Genomic DNA, 20,090 nt, shown 5'->3' on the forward strand with positions numbered 1-20,090 from the left:
GGCTATGACGGAGCGTAGGGATTCCATCCGGAACCTCCTGACTTTTACGTGTCTGTTGAGCAACTTTAGATCCAGGACGGGTCGATACGATCCGTCCTTTTTTGGGACCACAAACAGATTGGAGTAAAAACCGTGACCTTGTTCCTGAAGAGGGACGGAGGTCACCACTCCTTCCGCCTTTAGAGCGGCCACCGCCTGCAACAGAGCATCGGCTCGGTCTGGTGGTGGAGAAGTTCTGAAGAAACGAGTTGGCGGACGAGAACTGAACTCTATCCTGTACCCGTGAGACAGAATATCCCTCACCCAACGGTCTTTGACGCGTGACAGCCAAATGTCGCCAAAGTGGGAAAGCCTCCCACCGACCGCGGGTGTGGGAATCGGAGACTGCAAGTCAGGAGGACGCCGTCTTGGCAACGGTTCCTCCGGCTGTCCTTTTTGGGCGTGACTGAGACCTCCAAGAATCTGAGCGTCTCTGGTCTTTTTGAGTCTTTTTTGACGAGGCGAATTGGGACCTGCCCGGTCCTCGAAAGGACCGATAACCAGACTGACCCTTCCTCTGTTGGGGTTTGTTTTGTCTGTGTTGCGGTAAGGATGAGTCCTTACCCTTGGAGTGTTTGATGATTTCATCCAAACGCTCTCCAAACAATCGGTCACGAGAAAAAGGCAAATTGGTTAAGCACTTCTTGGAATGAGAATCTGCTTTCCAATGTCTCAACCACAGGGCCCTACGCAAAACAACGGAGTTGGCTGACGCCACTGCCGTGCGGCTTGTAGCGTCAAGAACAGCATTAATCGCGTACGACGCAAATGCCGCCATTTGCGAGGTCAATGGTGCTACCTGCGGGGCAAATGCACGTGTGACTGAGTCGACTTGCGCAAGCCCGGCTGAGATAGCTTGGAGTGCCCATTGACCTCCTTCGCACAAAGCTAAAACTGAGGAATCCGTACTCCTACGGGAGGGTGTATAGCCAGAAGGGGAGGGGCCTTACACTTTTAAGTGTAGTTCTTTGTGCGGCCTCCAGAGGCAGTAGCTATACACCCACTGTCTGGGTCTCCCAATTAGGAGCGAAAAAGAAAAAAGTGCCGACATCACTGAAACGGTCCCGGTCCAGGAGGGAACTGCATGTTTGTTTTATTTGACTTGTGGCCCTTAAGCATTTAAAGGGAACCTGTCACCAAGTTTTTCCCTTATAAGCTGCGGCTACCACCACTGAGCTCATACATACATCATTCTAGAATACTGTATATAAGAGCCCAGGCCACTTTGTATAACCTAAAAAATACACTTTTCTAATACTCACCTAGGGGAGTAGTCCAGTCCGATGGGTGTCGCTGTTCTTGGTGTGGCACCTTCTCCATCTTGTGTGATCGCCGTCCTCCTACCCAGCCCCATGGGCATGGCGCGTCCTGTGTCTTTCAAAGAGAGGCCTCCATTGCGCTTCTGTGCATGCGCACTTTGATCTGCCAGCTGTAGTGCGCATGCGCCGGCGGTCTTTAACCTTTTCTCGCGAATGCGCATTCCAGCACTTTGTTCTGCCCTCAGCCGAGAAGATCAAAGAGTGCTTGCTGAAGAGTGCAATGGCGTCCTCTGTGTGGATGATGTAGGACGCGTCATGCATTCGGGGCTGGGCAGGATGATGACGATCCCAAGAAGGGGAGGAGGCGCCAGATCGAGAGCAGTGGCACCCCTCGGACCGGACCACCCCCTAAGTGAGTATAATAATGGTGTTTTTAATGTTATACACAGCGGACTGGGCTCTTATATACTGTATTCTGGAATGCTGTATATAAGAGCTCAGTGGTGGTGTCTGCAGCTCATAAGGGAAAAACTTGGTGACAGGTTCCCTTTAAGAAGGGGTTGTCCACTGGTGGAAAACGCCTTTAACTAGAGAGCATGCTGAATGTAATGGCCCTAAGCGCTAAAAGTGATATTCTGACCAGTGGACCCCACTGTGTCAGAAGTGTTAATAAACCCTTTAGGATGTTTCTTACCCTGCGCTGCCAGCGGTGACATGTGCTGGTGGCTTCTGCGATGAATCTGATGGCGGTAAGCGTAGACGGCCAGGACCAGCACCATTATACACCCCATTATACCTCCGGCTACCGGCCCGACGGGGGCGCTCTTTATCATATTCAGTGTTATCACCTCGTCACCTGGGGAAGGAAAAGTCACCAAATCTTGGTTAACCGTTTATAAAATTTGCCTCTGCCCAGACTCCAGACCCGGCGGACTGTGAGCAGATCTGAAACACGAAAAATCTACCGCATGGGTGCCTAAACTTATGCAAAAACCTGAAAATACACCCACATTTAATATCATACACCTTACCGATAGACGCCAAATCATCAGCATAAGGGCTCTTGGCACCAACAATGCCACCGAAGCATTCCTTTTGGAGGGCACAATATGGGCGATCCAGTTGGGTCTTTCCATCGCTGTCCACCATACACCACTCACAGTCCAGGACGCCAAAGCAATAACTAAACAACAAAGTGGAAAGTCAGCTCTGACAGTCGGGGGAATACATGCTCAGCATTTAGAGTGGATTCACTATTTTTAATCTAGTTTAATCCCTTTTTTTAATTTCCTTTTATTCTGCTCCATTTCCCAGTTCTCTGAATGCAGCCTGCAGGGTAAAGTATGGAGGTTTTGATTCTGAGAGTCATTTTTGGATTATAAGGCGCACTTTTCCTCCCAAAAATTTGGGAGGAAAATGAGGGATGTGTTTTAAAATCTGAATGTAGCTTACTAGGGGGTAGAGGGGTCACAAGAGGCAAGACAATGCTGTGCACTGTGCAGCGGGCGGGCAGCGAGGCTCCGGGTGGCGGGCGCGCAGCGAGGGTCCGGGCGGCGGGCGGGCAGCGAGGCTCCGAGCGGGCAGCGAGGTTCCGTGCGGCGGGCGGGCAGCGAGGCTCCGTGCGGCGGGCGGGCATGGAGGGGTTGTGCGGCGGGCGGGCAGCGAGGCTCTGTGCGGCGGGTGGGCAGGCAGCGAGGCTCTGTGCGGCGGGTGGGCAGGCAGCGAGGCTCTGTGCGGCGGGTGGGCAGGCAGCGAGGCTCTGTGCGGCGGGCGAGCAGCGAGGCTCTGTGCGGCGGGCGAGCAGCGAGGCTCTGTGCGGCGGGCGAGCAGCGAGGCTCTGTGCGGCGGGCGAGCAGCGAGGCTCTGTGCGGCGGGCGAGCAGCGAGGCTCTGTGCGGCGGGCGAGCAGCGAGGCTCTGTGCGGCGGGCGAGCAGCGAGGCTCTGTGCGGCGGGCGAGCAGCGAGGCTCTGTGCGGCGGGCGAGCAGCGAGGCTCTGTGCGGCGGGCGAGCAGCGAGGCTCTGTGCGGCGGGCGAGCAGCGAGGCTCTGTGCGGCGGGCGAGCAGCGAGGCTCTGTGCGGCGGGCGAGCAGCGAGGCTCTGTGCGGCGGGCGAGCAGCGAGGCTCTGTGCGGCGGGCGAGCAGCGAGGCTCTGTGCGGCGGGCGAGCAGCGAGGCTCTGTGCGGCGGGCGAGCAGCGAGGCTCTGTGCGGCGGGCGAGCAGCGAGGCTCTGTGCGGCGGGCGAGCAGCGAGGCTCTGTGCGGCGGGCGAGCAGCGAGGCTCTGTGCGGCGGGCGAGCAGCGAGGCTCTGTGCGGCGGGCGAGCAGCGAGGCTCTGTGCGGCGGGCGAGCAGCGAGGCTCTGTGCGGCGGCCGAGCAGCGAGGCTCTGTGCGGCGGGCGAGCAGCGAGGCTCTGTGCGGCGGTCGAGCAGCGAGGCTCTGTGCGGCGGGTGGGCATGGAGGGGTTGTGCAGCGGGCAGGCAGTGAGGCTCTGTGCGGCGGACAGGCATGGAGGGGTTGTGCGGCGGGTGGGCAGTGAGGCTCTGTGCGGCGGGTGGGCATGGAGGGGTTGTGCAGCGGGCAGGCAGTGAGGCTCTGTGCGGTGGGCGGGCATGGAGGGGTTGTGCGGCGGGTGGGCAGGGAGGGGTTGTGCGGCGGGTGGGCAGTGAGGCTCTGTGCGGCGGGTGGGCATGAAGTGGTTGTGCGGCGGGTGGGCAGTGAGGCTCTGTGCAGCGGGCGGGCAGTGAGGCTCTGTGCGGCGGGCGGGCATGGAGGGGTTGTGCGGCGAGTGGGCACTGAAGCTCTGTGCGGCGGGTGGGCATGGAGGGGTTGTGCAGAGGGCAGGCAGTGAGGTTCTGTGCGGCGGGCATGAAGTGGTTGTGCGGCGGGTGGGCAGTGAGGCTCTGTGCGGCGGGCGGGCATGGAGGGGTTGTGCGGCGAGTGGGCACTGAAGCTCTGTGCAGCGGGTGGGCATGGAGGGGTTGTGCAGAGGGCAGGCAGTGAGGTTCTGTGCGGCGGGCGGGCATGGAGGAGTTGTGCGGTCGGTGGGCAGTGAGGCTCTGTGCGGGTGGGCATGGAGGGGTTGTGCAGCGGGCGGGCAGTGAGGCTCTGTGCGGCGGGCGGGCAGGCAGCGAGGTACGAGCCACTCTGTAGATGCCAGAGGTAAGTTCTTCAAATAATGGCGCCCAAAGTCGGCACGTGCGCAGATGAAGCTCTCGGCTCAAGCTCTCATCTGCGCACGCGCCAACTCCGGCTGCCATTTCTTTGAAGCCCAAAGCGCTGACATCTTCAGAATGGCCAGTGCTCCCTGCCCGCAGCGAGCACCAGCACAGAGCAGTGCCCGTTGCCGCAGCACAGAGCCGCAGTGCGGACCTGAGCACCCCACTGCACCATCGACCTGCTCCACCACCACCTCTGCCTCCTGTGACTCCCGCACCCCCATCTGGTCAGACACCATCGGATTATAAAACGGACCCCATATTTTTTTTTTTTTTTTTAATCTCTGAATTTGGGGTATATACGAAAAATATGGTATATATGTGAACATGGCCTTAACTTGCTGAAAGGTGACATTTTGTTTACTAAACTTCTATGTAATATATTTACATACTGTATGTAAACATAGAAAGGACCATTAATGGAACATTGGCAACCGGAAAAAAAAACCAAACCCTCCATTCTTTACACTGCAGGCTGCCTTTAGGGAACTGAATAATGGCACAAATAAAAAACAAGGTGTATATTACACAGTGAATTATAAAAAAAAAATAGCCATAATTTAACTCCGTTCTCCCGCTTTTTCTCCATTTTTTCTCTTCCATCCATATACGTTTGTCTGTATATGTGTGTGTAATCCATATAAGTAAAAGTGTACGTACCCGCTCTCCATCCTCTGAGAACAGCCCGTGTTGACGCATTGGGAAAGGGCATCTTGGAGGTTTGGATCCAGGACGGTGAAGGTCATGGGCTCCTGATGGACTTCGCAGCTTGGGTTCCTGTACAGTGAAGCAATAACTACATATCACACTGGTCGTCACTACCTAAGACATATTATAGTCCATATCTAACCCTAAGAGTAAGTTCCGATGTTCATATAACATGTTCCGGGTATGGACCGCGCTGTCTGGAGCGGACGCGAATCTCCTGACCCAAACTCAGAAGCGTCATTTATCCCTATGGGGCGGTTACGTTTGGGTCAGGAGATCTGCAGCAAGTCCAAACACATGGTCCATATTACACAGACATCTGAATAGGGCTTTTAAGACTTTGTCCACCTCTGGGGACAACTTTGTTTTCTACTTAAATACATGAATTTGGGCTCAAAATCATTTTTACAATTTGGCTTCATTAAAAATATTGCACCATTTATCTTTTACAGGTCCCTTTTTTCCCTGCACATGCAACTTTAATTTAGTGTGTGGTCATAAATCAGCCAAGAAGAGCTCAGAAAACAACAGAAACACATTTCAAATAGAGATGAGCGGGCACTACCATGCTCAGGCGCTCGTAACTAGTGATGAGCGGGCAGTACCATGCTCGGGTACTCGTAACTAGTGATGAGCGAGCACTACCATGCTCGAGTGCTCAGTACTCGTAACTAGTGATGAGTGGGCACTACCATGCTCAGTACTAGTAACTAGAGATGAGCGGGCACTACCATGCTCAGGTGCTCGTAACTAGTGATGAGCGGGCACTACCATGCTCGGGTACTCGGTACTCGTAACTAGTGATGAGCGGGCACTACCATGATCGGGTGCTCGGTACTCGTAACTAGTGATGAGCGGGCACTACCATGCTCAGGTGCTCAGTACTCGTAACTAGTGATGAGCGAGCACTACCATGCTCGAGTGCTCAGTACTCGTAACTAGTGATGAGTGGGCACTACCATGCTCAGTACTCGTAACTAGTGATGAGCGGGCACTACCATGCTCGGGTGCTCAGTACTCGTAAATAGTGATGAGCGGGCACTACCATGCTCGGGTGCTCAGTACTAGTAACTAGAGATGAGCGGGCAACTACCATGCTCAGGTGCTCGGTACTCGTAACTAGTGATGAGTGGGCACTACCATGCTCAGGTGCTCAGTACTGGTAACTAGTGATGAGCGGGCACTACCATGCTCAGTACTCGTAACTAGTGATGAGCGGGCACTACCATGCTCGGGTGCTCTGTACTCGTAACTAGTGATGAGCGGGCACTACCATGCTCATCCTCCAAGTGCATGGATTCTGATAACTTATTCATAACCTATGCTGCTATTACCGCAAACTCCGATCATTGCATCATATTTGGACCTAACAAGTTCTCCCATAGTTGATCGTCTTCCTCTCCGCAGTCTCTTTTGCTGCACATTATGGTTTATGTTGCACCTGGACCCCATTATTACATCAGAGGCTTCCTCTGAGCACCCGTCTCACCCTGCTGCCTATGAGACTGACTTGTGAAAGGTACTTACTGCCACCTGCTGGTGATGCAGAGTTACAGCAAGAGACCCATTTTGCAACCTAAATAAACAATTCTCACGGATGGGGTCACCACTTCTTAGGACAAAGGAGACGCTCGTTGTAAGCAGCTAAAATCACAGCAATTTAAGCAGTGGAATCTCACAGGATTGGCTAGTTCCTGCTCTTACCTGCTTTCAGCATTTGTTAGATTGCCCGTACACTCGTTGACCTCCAGGGGGCACTCACAGGGACATTCACATTCATTCTGCTCCATCCTAAACCGAAAACAAAATAATCATCAGCAGCTCCAATTACAGCGCACATCGCACAATGTGAGTGTGAATTGTCCGGAAGAACTCAGGCGTCATCTATCAGATGAGAATCGGCTGCTTCTTCCTATTGCTTTATAAATAAAACGAAACCGAAAACTGCAGCAGAGAATATTAACCCTTTTTTCTTTTAGATAAAACTTGCCATCAAAAACTGGGCACAGCTATGGGCTCAAAAATTGCTCCTGCGTACGCCAAATTATTTACAGCCCTCTTTGAATCCCTTTTAATGTATGATTCTCCATTTTTTGATTCATCTATTCTAATTTATAAACTTTATATTGACGACCCACTGTGCCCTGGGAATCATAGTTTTGCAAGAGCAGATTACTGCATTGCACACCCCCAACACCCAGCATATCCTGGGGGTGGTAGTTTTGAAACAACTTGAGACCTATAAGGTCTTTAGTCATATAAAAGTATCAATATGTTGTGATTTTTACTGTTTTATTAATGTTACTCCTCGTGTCAGGTGACCGGCCAGTACCTGGGTGCAGTTTTTGGAAATTTAAATGTCCGTCTAACATACACAGTATTTTTCGTTTTATAAGACGCACTGGATAATAACACGCACCCCAAAATTAGAGGTTAAAAAAAAAAAATAAAAAAAAAAAATAAAAAAATGCGGTCTGACATACTCTGGTGTTGGCTTACTGGAGGAGGCAGCAGTGGTGGTGGAGTGAAGTCACAGGAGGCAGGGTCAGTGCTGGTGGGGTGTCTGCTGGCAGCATTGAGTTTGTACTGCCAGCAAAAGCTGCGGCGGCGGTGAGGAGCAGTCTGGTGCGGCGGGTGTCCCAGATGCTCTGTCGGCGGTCCGGGCTTTAAAGACATGGCACCCAAAGTGGAGCAAGCGCAGATGGAGCTCTCGGCTGAGCGCTATATCTGCGCAAGTGCCGACTCCGGGCACCATCATCTGAAATCTGAAACCTGGACCGCCAGCACAGCATCTGGGACCCCTGCCGCACCAGACTGCTCCACACCACTGCTGCAGCTTCCACTGCCAGCACAGCCACCGCCGACCGCACAGAGAGGCAGCCAGCCGGCCACCCGGCCGCACAGACAGGCACCCGGCCGGCCGCACAGACAGGCACCCGGGCCCCCCGCACAGAGGCACCCGGCCCCCCGCACAGAGAGGCACCCGGCCCCCCGCACAGAGAGCCAACTGCTCAGAGAGGCACTTGGCAGCCCACACAGAGAGGCACCCACACCAATTCATCACCTCTTGGTAAGCTATATTCGGATTTTAAGATGCATCCCTCATTTTCCTCCCAAAAATTTGGGAGGAAAAGTGAGTCTTATAATCCGAAAAATATGGTATACATGTCCACATCCCATTGGCTCCATGTAAATCTGTTATTTTTTCTTTCCTGAAGGAGACAATTTCCAAAATGCGTAAAAAATAAGGATCACTGTTCATCTTATCCAGCTTGGGTGAATGTTACAGCAGCGCAGTGTTTAACCCCTTCACTCCATACACGAGAAATGAAGGAGACTGAAAGCCTTTACAGCAGTTGTGAATGTATCACAACTCATCCAGGTGAGGAATTCTGATATCCTTATACGATGGATAAGAAGGTTAAGACCCTGTGTGCGCCTTTCTGTCTTTTCAGTAGGTTTATCGATTTTCTGGCAGCAAGCAGAGATCTTGAAAATGCAAAGAATTAATCCAGCAGTTATACTGACTCGTGAGTGTATTGTTCCCACCTGTGACAGTTCAGACACAGTCGGTCTACCATGCTACAGGCACAGAAAGCCAGGGAATCGCAGGTCTCGTTCACGATCCCCACAAACGCATTGGTCCCGGGGATCCTCGTCAGACGGTACTTTGAGCAGTGGCTGCCGTGGACAAGATTGGTCAGATCCCCCTAAAAGAAAAAAGTCACAACATGGTTGTATCAATAGACTTGCACTGATTCCTATCGCCTGCTCCTGGTGCTGGGCTTTAGGGAAGTGCTATATATGCAATTTCCTAACAAAATCACAAAGATCCTTCTACACTGGAAGTATGAACATTGCAGACATAGACAAGAGATCTCCAAAAGTCCTGCAAAACTACAACTCCCAGCATGCCCAGGGAATTGCTATGTCCTAACAGGGATATATCTTTCCAATGTAAAATCTACACCTGAAGAGTGAGCATTGTGAATAAAGAGCACAAGTGACTCCCAGCAGCTGCTGCAGAACTACAAATCCCAAAATGCCCAGGAAAATGTCGTTTATGCAATTTCCTAAAATGAATATATATCTTTAGGCCCTGTGCGCACTTACCGGATTTTGCCGCGGATTTTCCGCGGATTTGCTGCATGTTTCGCTGCAGAAAATGTTCATAACATCTCTGCAGTGAATCACCAGCAAATCCTATGGAGAAAAAAAATCCTGTGCGCACTGGGCGGAATTTGACAGCTGCATGTTTTGCTGCGGAAATCCCGCAGCAAAAACAAGTGCATGTCACTTCTTTTCCGCACGTCGCTGCGGGATTTCACTCCATTGACTCCAATGTTAATCATGAAATCCCGCAGGGAATAACGCAGGCAGCAAATTCTGTGCGGTTCACTGCGTTTTCCTGCGTTATTCCCTGCGGTATTTCGCGGTTTACCTCCGGTAATGTACATCGCTTGTCTGCGGTTTGCAGGGAAGTGATGTTATTACAGGAAGAGGAAGCCGTGCAGAGAGTAAACACACACACATCACACACACACACAGACATCACAGACACAGAACACATAGACACAGACACAGAACACACATAGAAATAAAACGGAAATATAGAAAGAAGGGAATTTTGTTTACTTACCGTAAATTCCTTTTCTTCTAGCTCCAATTGGGAGACCCAGACAGTGTGACAGTGGGTGTATAGCTACTGCCTCTGGAGGCCGCACAAAGAACTACACTTAAAAGTGTAAGGCCCCTCCCCTTCTGGCTATACACCCTCCCGTAGGAGTACGGATTCCTCAGTTTTAGTACCAAAGCAAGAAGGAGGAAAGCCAATAACAGTTTCAAAAACAAATTCAATCCGATAACAAGATCGGAGAACTTAAGAAACAACATGAACAACATGTGCACCCGAAAAACGAAACCCTAAGAACAAATAGGGCGGGTGCTGGGTCTCCCAATTGGAGCTAGAAGAAAAGGAATTTACGGTAAGTAAACAAAATTCCCTTCTTCTTTTTCGCTCCTAATTGGGAGACCCAGACAGTGGGACGTCCAAAAGCAGTCCCTGGGTGGGTAAAAAGATACCACATGAACGGGCTGTCAGACAGCCTCTTCCTACAGGTGGGCCACCGCCGCCTGAAGGACCTGTCTACCTAGGCTGGCATCTGCCGAAGCGTAGGTATGCACTTGATAGTGTTTGGTAAACGTGTGCAGACTCGACCAGGTAGCCGCCTGGCACACTTGCTGAGCCGTAGCCTGATGCCGCAATGCCCAGGACGCACCCACGGCTCTGGTAGAATGGGCCTTCAGTCCAGATGGAATCGGAAGCCCAGCAGAACGGTATGTGTGAAGAATTGGTTCCTTGATCCACCGCGCCAGGGTGGATTTGGAAGCTTGCGATCCCTTATGCTGACCAGCGACTAGGACAAAGAGCGCATCAGAACGGCGTAGAGACGCCGTGCGAGAAATGTAAATCCTGAGTGCTCTCACCAGGTCCAACAGATGTAAACCCTTTTCAAATTGGTGAACTGGATGCGGACACAAAGATGGCAAAGTGATATCCTGATTGAGATGAAAGGAAGAAACCACCTTGGGAGAAAACTCTGGAATTGGACGCAGTACTACCTTGTCTTGGTGAAACACCAGGAAGGGAGATTTGCAAGATAACGCCGCTAGCTCGGACACTCTTCGAAGAGACGTGACCGCCACAAGAAAAACTACCTTTTGTGAAAGCCGAGAAAGGGGAACCTCTTTCAAAGGCTCGAAAGGCGGCTTCTGGAGAGCAATGAGAACCTTGTTCAGATCCCAGGGTTCCAATGGCCGTCTGTAAGGAGGAACGATATGACAAACTCCTTGGAGAAACGTGCGTACTTTAGAAAGCCGTGCCAAGCGCTTCTGAAAGAATACGGATAGCGCGGAGACTTGACCCTTAAGCGAGCTAAGCGACAAACCTTTTTCCAACCCAGACTGCAGGAAGGAAAGAAAAATTGGCAATGCAAATGGCCAGGGAGAAAACCCTTGAGCCAAGCACCACGCTAAGAATATCTTCCACGTCCTGTGATAGATCTTAGCTGAGGATGGTTTTCTAGCCTGTCTCATTGTGGCAACAACTTCATGAGATAAACCTGAGGCCGCTAGGATCCAGGACTCAATGGCCACACAGTCAGGTTCAGGGCCGCAGAATTCAGATGGAAAAACGGCCCTTGAGACAGCAAATCTGGACGGTTTGGTAGTGTCCACGGTTGGCCTACCGTGAGATGCCACAGATCCGGGTACCACGACCTTCTTGGCCAATCTGGAGCGACGAGTATGGCTCGATGGCAGTCGGACTTGATTTTCCGGAGAACTCTGGGTAACAATGCTAGAGGTGGGAACACATAGGGGAGTCGGAATTGCGACCAATCCTGAACCAAGGCGTCTGCCGCCAGCGCTCGGTGATCGTGAGACCGTGCCATGAAAACTGGGACCTTGTTGTTGTGCCGTGACGCCATCAGATCGACGTCCGGCGTCCCCCAGCGGCAACAGATCTGCTGAAACACGTCCGGGTGAAGGGACCATTCTCCTGCGTCCATGCCCTGGCGACTGAGAAAGTCTGCTTCCCAGTTTTCCACGCCTGGGATGTGAACTGCGGATATGGTGGACGCTCTGCTTTCCACCCACGTCAAAATCCGCTGGACTTCTTGAAAAGCTTGGCGACTGCGTGTTCCCCCTTGGTGGTTGATGTACGCCACCGCCGTGGAATTGTCCGACTGAATCCGAATCTGCTTGCCTTCCAGCCATTGTTGGAAGGCTCGCAGGGCAAGATAGATTGCTCTGATTTCCAGAACATTGATCTGCAGGGTGGACTCTTCCTGAGTCCACGTCCCCTGAGCCCTGTGGTGGAGAAACACCGCTCCCCACCCTGATAGGCTCGCATCCGTCGTGACCACTGCCCAGGACGGGGGAAGGAACGACTTTCCCTGTGACAATGAGGTGGGGAGAAGCCACCAACGCAGAGAGTCCTTGGCAGTCTGAGAGAGGGAGACAGTCCTGTCGAGGGACGTCGATTTCCCATCCCATTGGCGTAGAATGTCCCATTGTAGAGGGCGCAGATGAAACTGCGCGAACGGGACTGCCTCCATTGCTGCTACCATCTTTCCTAGGAAATGCATGAGGCGCCTCAGTGAGTGCGACTGGCTCTGAAGGAGAGATTGCACTCCAGTCCGTAGCGAGCACTGCTTGTCCAGTGGAAGCCTCACTATCGCTGAGAGAGTATGAAACTCCATGCCAAGATAAGTCAGAGATTGGGTAGGGGTTAGATGAGACTTTGGAAAGTTGATAATCCACCCGAAACTCTGGAGAGTGTCTAGTGCCACCTTCAGACTGTGTTGGCATGCCTCTTGAGAGGGTGCCTTTATAAGCAGGTCGTCTAGATACGGGATGACCGAGTGACCCTGCGAGTGCAGAACAGCTACTACTGCTGCCATGACTTTGGTGAAGACCCGGGGGGCTGTTGCCAGACCGAAAGGTAACGCTACGAACTGTAGGTGTTCGTCGTGTATGACGAAGCGTAGGAAACGCTGATGCTCTGGTGCAATCGGCACGTGGAGATACGCATCTTTGATATCTATTGATGCTAGAAAATCTCCTTGAGACATTGAGGCTATGACGGAGCGTAGGGATTCCATCCGGAACCTCCTGACTTTTACGTGTCTGTTGAGCAACTTTAGATCCAGGACGGGTCGATACGATCCGTCCTTTTTTGGGACCACAAACAGATTGGAGTAAAAACCGTGACCTTGTTCCTGAAGAGGGACGGAGGTCACCACTCCTTCCGCCTTTAGAGCGGCCACCGCCTGCAACAGAGCATCGGCTCGGTCTGGTGGTGGAGAAGTTCTGAAGAAACGAGTTGGCGGACGAGAACTGAACTCTATCCTGTACCCGTGAGACAGAATATCCCTCACCCAACGGTCTTTGACGCGTGACAGCCAAATGTCGCCAAAGTGGGAAAGCCTCCCACCGACCGCGGGTGTGGGAATCGGAGACCGCAAGTCAGGAGGACGCCGTCTTGGCAACGGTTCCTCCGGCTGTCCTTTTTGGGCGTGACTGAGACCTCCAAGAATCTGAGCGTCTCTGGTCTTTTTGAGTCTTTTTTGACGAGGCGAATTGGGACCTGCCCGGTCCTCGAAAGGACCGATAACCAGACTGACCCTTCCTCTGTTGGGGTTTGTTTTGTCTGTGTTGCGGTAAGGATGAGTCCTTACCCTTGGAGTGTTTGATGATTTCATCCAAACGCTCTCCAATCGGTCACGAGAAAAAGGCAAATTGGTTAAGCACTTCTTGGAATGAGAATCTGCTTTCCAATGTCTCAACCACAGGGCCCTACGCAAAACAACGGAGTTGGCTGACGCCACTGCCGTGCGGCTTGTAGCGTCAAGAACAGCATTAATCGCGTACGACGCGAATGCCGCCATTTGCGAGGTCAATGGTGCTACCTGCGGGGCAAATGCACGTGTGACTGAGTCGACTCGCGCAAGCCCGGCTGAGATAGCTTGGAGTGCCCATACGGCCGCAAAAGAAGGCGCTAATGACGCTCCAATCGCTTCATAGATGGATTTCAGCCAGAGCTCCATCTGCCTGTCAGTGGCATCTTTAAGTGCCGCTCCATCTTCAACTGCAACCAAGGATCTAGCTGCAAGCCTGGAAATTGGAGGATCCACTTTTGGACACTGGGTCCAACCCTTGACCACCTCAGGGGGAAAAGGGTAGCGTGTATCTTTAAGCCGTTTAGGAAAACGCCTTTCAGGATAAGCGTGGGGTTTCTGGATTGCGTCTCTAAAGTCAGCGTGGTCCAGAAAAGTGCTTAATGTACGCTTAGGGTATCTGAAATGGATTCTCTCGTGCTGCGAAGCTGACTCCTCTACAAGAGGAGCTGGTGGGGAAATATTTAACATCTTATTGATGTTAAATATAAGATCATTAACTATGGCGTCACCATCTGGTGTATCTAGATTGAGAGCGGTCCCAGGATCAGAATCCTGATCAGTTACGTCCGCCTCATCACCCATAGATTCATCTCGCTGGGACCCTGACCATTGAGATGAATGTGAAGGCCCGTCATAGCGAGCCCGCTTAGGCTGCCCGGGGCCATCGTCCGAGTCAGAGTCTTCACCCTGAGGTGTATATGCCCGTCCCGGAGCTTGGAGCTGAGGGGGACCAGGGGGCAATGATTGCACAGTGTCCGTGGCCTGAAGTACAGGCCTAGCTCGCAATGTGTCAAGAATTTGTGACATAGTGAGAGACATTCTGTCAGCAAAAGCTGCAAACTCAGTTCCTGTCACCTGGACAGCATTCACAGGTGGTACACCCTGGGTCACGTCCAGCAGAGGTCCCGACTGTGCAAGCGCCGCAGGGGCCGAGCACTGCACACAATGGGGGTCCGTGGAGCCTGCCGGTAGAAAAGTCCCACATGCGGTGCAGGAAGCATATAATGTCTGTGCCTTGGCACCCTTGCGTTTTACGGACGACATGCTGCTGGCTCTCTGCAATGTGAGAGAGTCTATAGCCAAAGGGCGACCAGCGCTATGTAATACCAAGTATTTGTAGAAACAAAATACTAAGAATACTACTGGCACAAGAGGGGGTGAGCCCTGAGGGCTGCTTACCGCCTGCTGAATAGCGGGTAAGAGGCGCAGAATTCCTTGTCTGGGTCTCCCCGGCTCCCCTCTGCAGCTCAGCGTGTCAGCAGGAATGGCTGCCGGCGTCTGTGGAGAGGGGCGGTCCGTGGGAGTTCCCAAACAAAAGTGCGGGAAACAGTGTCCCCTCTGTGCCGATTGTGAGGGCTGGAGTATGTAAAAACGACTCCAGCCCTCGGCGCTGATGCACTGGCCAGCGTCCCGCCCCTCTCCTGACTGGCAGGTCTGGGGGCGGGAACGAACGGAAGCAGGCCGCAAAAGCCGGGGACTCGAGTTATCAGCGCGGCCGCCGTAAAAGCGCGGGCCGCGCTGAAGTCCCCGGCGCACCATAAGTGCCAGCCGCGCCGCAGTCCCAGCGGCCGGCGTGACCGATTCCCAGAAGTGGCCAGCGTCCCGCCCCTCTCCTGACTGGCAGGTCTGGGGGCGGGAACGAACGGAAGCAGGCCGCAAAAGCCGGGGACTCGAGTTATCAGCGCGGCCGCCGTAAAAGCGCGGGCCGCGCTGAAGTCCCCGGCGCACCACAAGTGCCAGCCGCGCCGCAGTCCCAGCGGCCGGCGCGACCGATTCCCAGAAGTGTGCCTGCTTCAGCGAAGCTGAATGAGGCCATGGCACAAGCGCCGTAGCGCTGATGTCCCCCGGCGCACTACAACACCCAGCATGCTGCGGTGTGAGCGCCAAATGCACGGGGACACAGAGTACCTTGAGGAAGCAGGGCCATGTCCCTGATGTACTCCGCTCCATCCAGCATCTTCTCCAGGGGCTGTAGATGGAGCACGGTCTCAGTGCCTGGAGACCAGTAAATCCCACTTCACCCAGAGCCCTGTAAAAAGGGATGGGGAAGGAATCAGCATGTGGGCTCCTGACACCGTACCCGCAATGGGTACCTCAACCTTACAAACACCTCCGACATACAGTGGGGTGAGAAGGGAGCATGCTGGGAGCCCTGTATGGGCCCTCTTTTCTTCCATCCGACATAGTCAGCAGCTGCTGCTGACTAAAAACAATGGAGCTATGCGTGCGTGTCTGACCTCCTGCGCACAAAGCTAAAACTGAGGAATCCGTACTCCTACGGGAGGGTGTATAGCCAGAAGGGGAGGGGCCTTACACTTTTAAGTGTAGTTCTTTGTGCGGCCTCCAGAGGCAGTAGCTATACACCCACTGTCACACTGTCTGGGTCTCCCAATTAGGAGCGAAAAAGAAACAAAGAACGTGGGCTCCGCTGCATATTTAGCTTCCAGCCGAGGTAAGCACACAGCGGCGGCCCGGTATTCTCAGGCTGGGGAGGGAGAGGGGCAGGGGTAATGTCCCCCGCCTCACTCCCCCTCCGGCAGCCGAGAATATCAGCCGCAGCTGCCCCGGCACTGTCGCATACATTATGCGGCAATACCGGCGTGTCCTCGGCTCTTCTTGCCGCCGTGTAGCAGGGGCAGCAAGGTAATAAAAGGGGTTAATGGTGATGGGGGACCACCGCCATTAACTCCAGGCTTGATCATGGCAGCGTCTGTGACAGCTGACATGATCAACCCGTAAGTAAAGTGAATAAAACACAGACACCGTAAAATCCTTTATTTTAAATAAAACAAACAAGCCTCGTTCACCATTTTATTAACCCCTCCCGCACCAAAGCTCCGGCGTAATCCACCGCTCCGACGTAATCCACAGGTCCTGCGCTGCTTCCATCCAGCCACGACGGTCACAGACACAGCGCTGAATGAAAGCAGCAGACAGCAGAGGTAATTACCGGTCATTTCCCACGGCCGGTAATGTGAACTCACTGCCGACCATGGGAAATGCAGCGATCTTTCATCTATCTATCTATCTATCTATCTATCCCTCTGTCTGTCTATCTATCTATCCCTCTATCTATTCTTCTGTCTATCTACTATCAGAATTAAATGACTTTTTTTTTTTTTTTTTTTCAATGTGCTTTATTGCATTGAATGCAATAAAGCACATCCAAAACCGCGGCAATACCGCGAATAATACCGCGGTAAAACCGCGGCAAACCGCATGCGGTTTTCGGGTGCGGTTTCCCGCGGTTTTTTACCGCGGGTGCGGTAATCTTTGAGAGCATGCGGAATGTACGCACGGAAATTTCATTTCCCAGTGCGCACATAGCCTTACCCTCAACGTAAGTGTAAGTGTTGTGGATAAAACACATTAAAGGGGTTGTCCGACATAACAAAATTTTTTTGTTAAGCTAATCTGTGCTGTATTGTCATATAAATCACCCCTACATTGTTATTTTTTTGTTTTCTAACTTTTGTTCCTCTTGAATTATCCCTTTATTCTTTGCAGCTCCTTGTTTACATTCAGCTCCAGCAAACTGACCACTTCCTGTGCTGAACCTCCCAGTCACAGCTGGCACCGCCCGGCCGCACTGTCCAGCCCCTCCCCAGTGTCCAGCCTCGCCCTCTGCCCGCCCCCTGCACACACATTCCCTGTCAGTATATTCTGCCCCAGCACCTGACCTGTTATCACTACAGCATTGCAAATAGCCCCACATCAGGCTCTGCACCCCACACCACATCGGGCTCTGCACCGCATACACACATCGGGCTCTGCACCCCACACATCGGGCTCTGCACCCCACACCACATCGGGCTCTGCACCGCATACACACATCGGGCTCTGCACCCCACACCACATCGGGCTCTGCACCCCACACCACATCGGGCTCTGCACCCCACACCACATCGGGCTCTGCACCGCATACACACATCAGGCTCTGCACCCCACACCACATCGGGCTCTGCACCGCATACACACATCAGGCTCTGCACCGCATACACACATCAGGCTCTGCACCCCACACCACATTGGGCTCTGCACCGCATACACACATCAGGCTCTGCACCGCATACACACATCAGGCTCTGCACCGCATACACACATCAGGCTCTGCACCGCATACACACATCAGGCTCTGCACCGCATACACACATCAGGCTCTGCACCGCATACACACATCAGGCTCTGCACCGCATACACACATCAGGCTCTGCACCGCATACACACATCAGGCTCTGCACCGCATACACACATCAGGCTCTGCACCGCATACACACATCAGGCTCTGCACCGCATACACACATCAGGCTCTGCACGCACACACGGCGATCTGCACCGACCCCCCTACCCCCATAGGGAACACATGTAGGGAGTACATACTCACCCGTCCTTGGTCCCCGCCACTCCTGCACGTTTGTCCGCTGTCTGTGCTCTGGACATATCAGCACAGTAGTGACGTCACCGATGTGCTGAAGAGAGCACAGACAGCGGGGCAGTGATGAGAAGCGCAACGCTCCTTCTCATCAGCGCTTTCAAATATACCGGCATCTGTGATCTGTGATGCTGGTACATTTGAATGTGTGATCCTGAGCAGGGGCCTGGTGCTGGCGCTGACACCATGGCAGCCGCCGCCAGGCCCCGCCCCCAGGTCACGGGTCCCACAGAAGTGCAGGGGGAGGTTGTGGGCAGAGTACGGGGTGCGGGGTAATGTGTGGGAGGGTGCAGGGAAGGGGGCGGGGACTCCACGCACAGTACCCGCCCAGCAGGGCGGCGACATGCTGTTTCCAGATTTGCATGTCAACATGGCCCTGCCCATGTTGACATGAAATGACCGAAAGCAGCAAAATCGCGGCAGGAGCGGTCACATGACCACTCTGAGCCGGGGGAGAGGGGCTGACAGCAGGGCAGGTAAGTGGTCTCTATCTACTTACCTGCCCCAATGTAGCCCAATAGGGAAATAATGAAAAAAACTCAAAATAAGCCGGATAACCCCTTTAATGATTCCCAGTGGCTGCTGCAAAACTACAGCTCCCAGCATTTAAAGGGAATTGTTATTCATGCAATTTCTAAATAGGGACATTTAGTTTCACCTCCAAATCTATGCTTGAAGTGTTAGTTCTATGGATATAGCTCAGGGACCCTCAGCAGCTGCTGCAAAACTACTACTCCCAGCATGCCCAATGAATTGCAATTTATGCTATTATCCTATAGGGACGTGTAGTGTCACGCTTCGGGTGCTAACATTATGAGTACAGAGCGGCAATCCCAATCTGTGGCTCTGAAGCTCGACCAAAACTACAAGCCCCATAGGGCCAGGTAATTGCCATCTATGCAATTTCCTAATGGAGACATGCAACTTCCAAATCTACAAGTGAAGAGTTATCGTCGAGGATAACCGACCAGTCATCGCCCTCAGCAGCTCCAAAATGACTACTCCCAGCATTGTGGATAAAGCAACTTAGTGACCGCCGGCAGCTAAAACTACTACTCCCAGTCCTGGCCCTGTCCTGCCCCCGGTATACCACACAATCCAACTACAGTCACACACAGAGGTCATAGACTCAGCACTGAGTGTAGTGATCATGTGAAGCCGTTTTTAAAACTACTACTCCTAGCATTGTGGATAAAGTGACGCAGTGACCGCCGGCAGCTAAAACTACTACTCCTAGCATTGTGGATAAAGTGACGCAGTGACCGCCGGCAGCTAAAACTACTACTCCTAGCATTGAGGATAAAGTGACGCAGTGACCGCCGGCAGCTAAAACTACTACTCCTAGCATTCCCACGGAGGTGCTAGTTATGTAATCTTCTAACAAGGACAATTCATCCAATTCAATCTGCTACCCAATTCAATTCAATCTACTATCCAATTCAAACTACTAACACTGGCCTATAAAGCCGTCCATAATCTGTCTCCTGCGTATATCTCCGAACTAATCTCCCGCTACATTCCAAAACGTAATCTTTGGTCTTCCAAACATCTCCTTCTCTCCTCCTTTCTCATTCGCTCCTCATGCAACCGCCTCCAAGACTTCTCCCGAGCATCCCCAGTCTTCTGGAATCCGCTGCCTCAGCATGTCAGACTATCTGCTACACTCACAAGCTTCACACAGAACTTGAAAACGCATCTGTTCAGGAATGCCTATAATCTTCAATGACCTCACTGCTTCACCACCACCACAGCTACTGCCGCACCACCAGGTGCAGCCGCCGCCTCACCACCGTGTGGAGCCGCCGCCTCACCACCGCGCGGAGCCGCCTCACCACCGTGCGGAGCTGCTGCAGTCTCACCACCGCGTGGAGCCGCCGCCTCACCACCGTGCGGAGCCGCCGCCTCACCACCGTGCGGAGCTGCCGCCACTTCACATCCGTGCAGAGCTGCCGCTGCCTCACGTCCGTGCGGAGCTG

The 20,090-nt window shown here is 52.9% G+C and overlaps 1 protein-coding gene across 1 annotated transcript in view; it reads right to left on the reverse strand.

The window, feature by feature from the left end:
- The window catches only part of CACHD1 (cache domain containing 1), a 166,416-nt gene that overhangs the window by 8,989 nt on the left and 137,337 nt on the right, over window positions 1-20,090 (reverse strand). Inside the window, exons 20-24 of the mRNA XM_075320351.1 lie at window positions 8,770-8,930; window positions 6,925-7,011; window positions 5,173-5,289; window positions 2,330-2,481; window positions 1,993-2,154 (exon numbers count right to left, since the gene is read on the reverse strand). Coding sequence (XP_075176466.1) covers window positions 1,993-2,154; window positions 2,330-2,481; window positions 5,173-5,289; window positions 6,925-7,011; window positions 8,770-8,930 — 679 coding nt within the window. The remainder of the gene's footprint in view (window positions 1-1,992; window positions 2,155-2,329; window positions 2,482-5,172; window positions 5,290-6,924; window positions 7,012-8,769; window positions 8,931-20,090) is intronic.

The sequence above is a fragment of the Anomaloglossus baeobatrachus genome, chromosome 8, assembly GCF_048569485.1.
Source record: "Anomaloglossus baeobatrachus isolate aAnoBae1 chromosome 8, aAnoBae1.hap1, whole genome shotgun sequence".
Lineage (NCBI taxonomy): Eukaryota > Metazoa > Chordata > Amphibia > Anura > Aromobatidae > Anomaloglossus > Anomaloglossus baeobatrachus.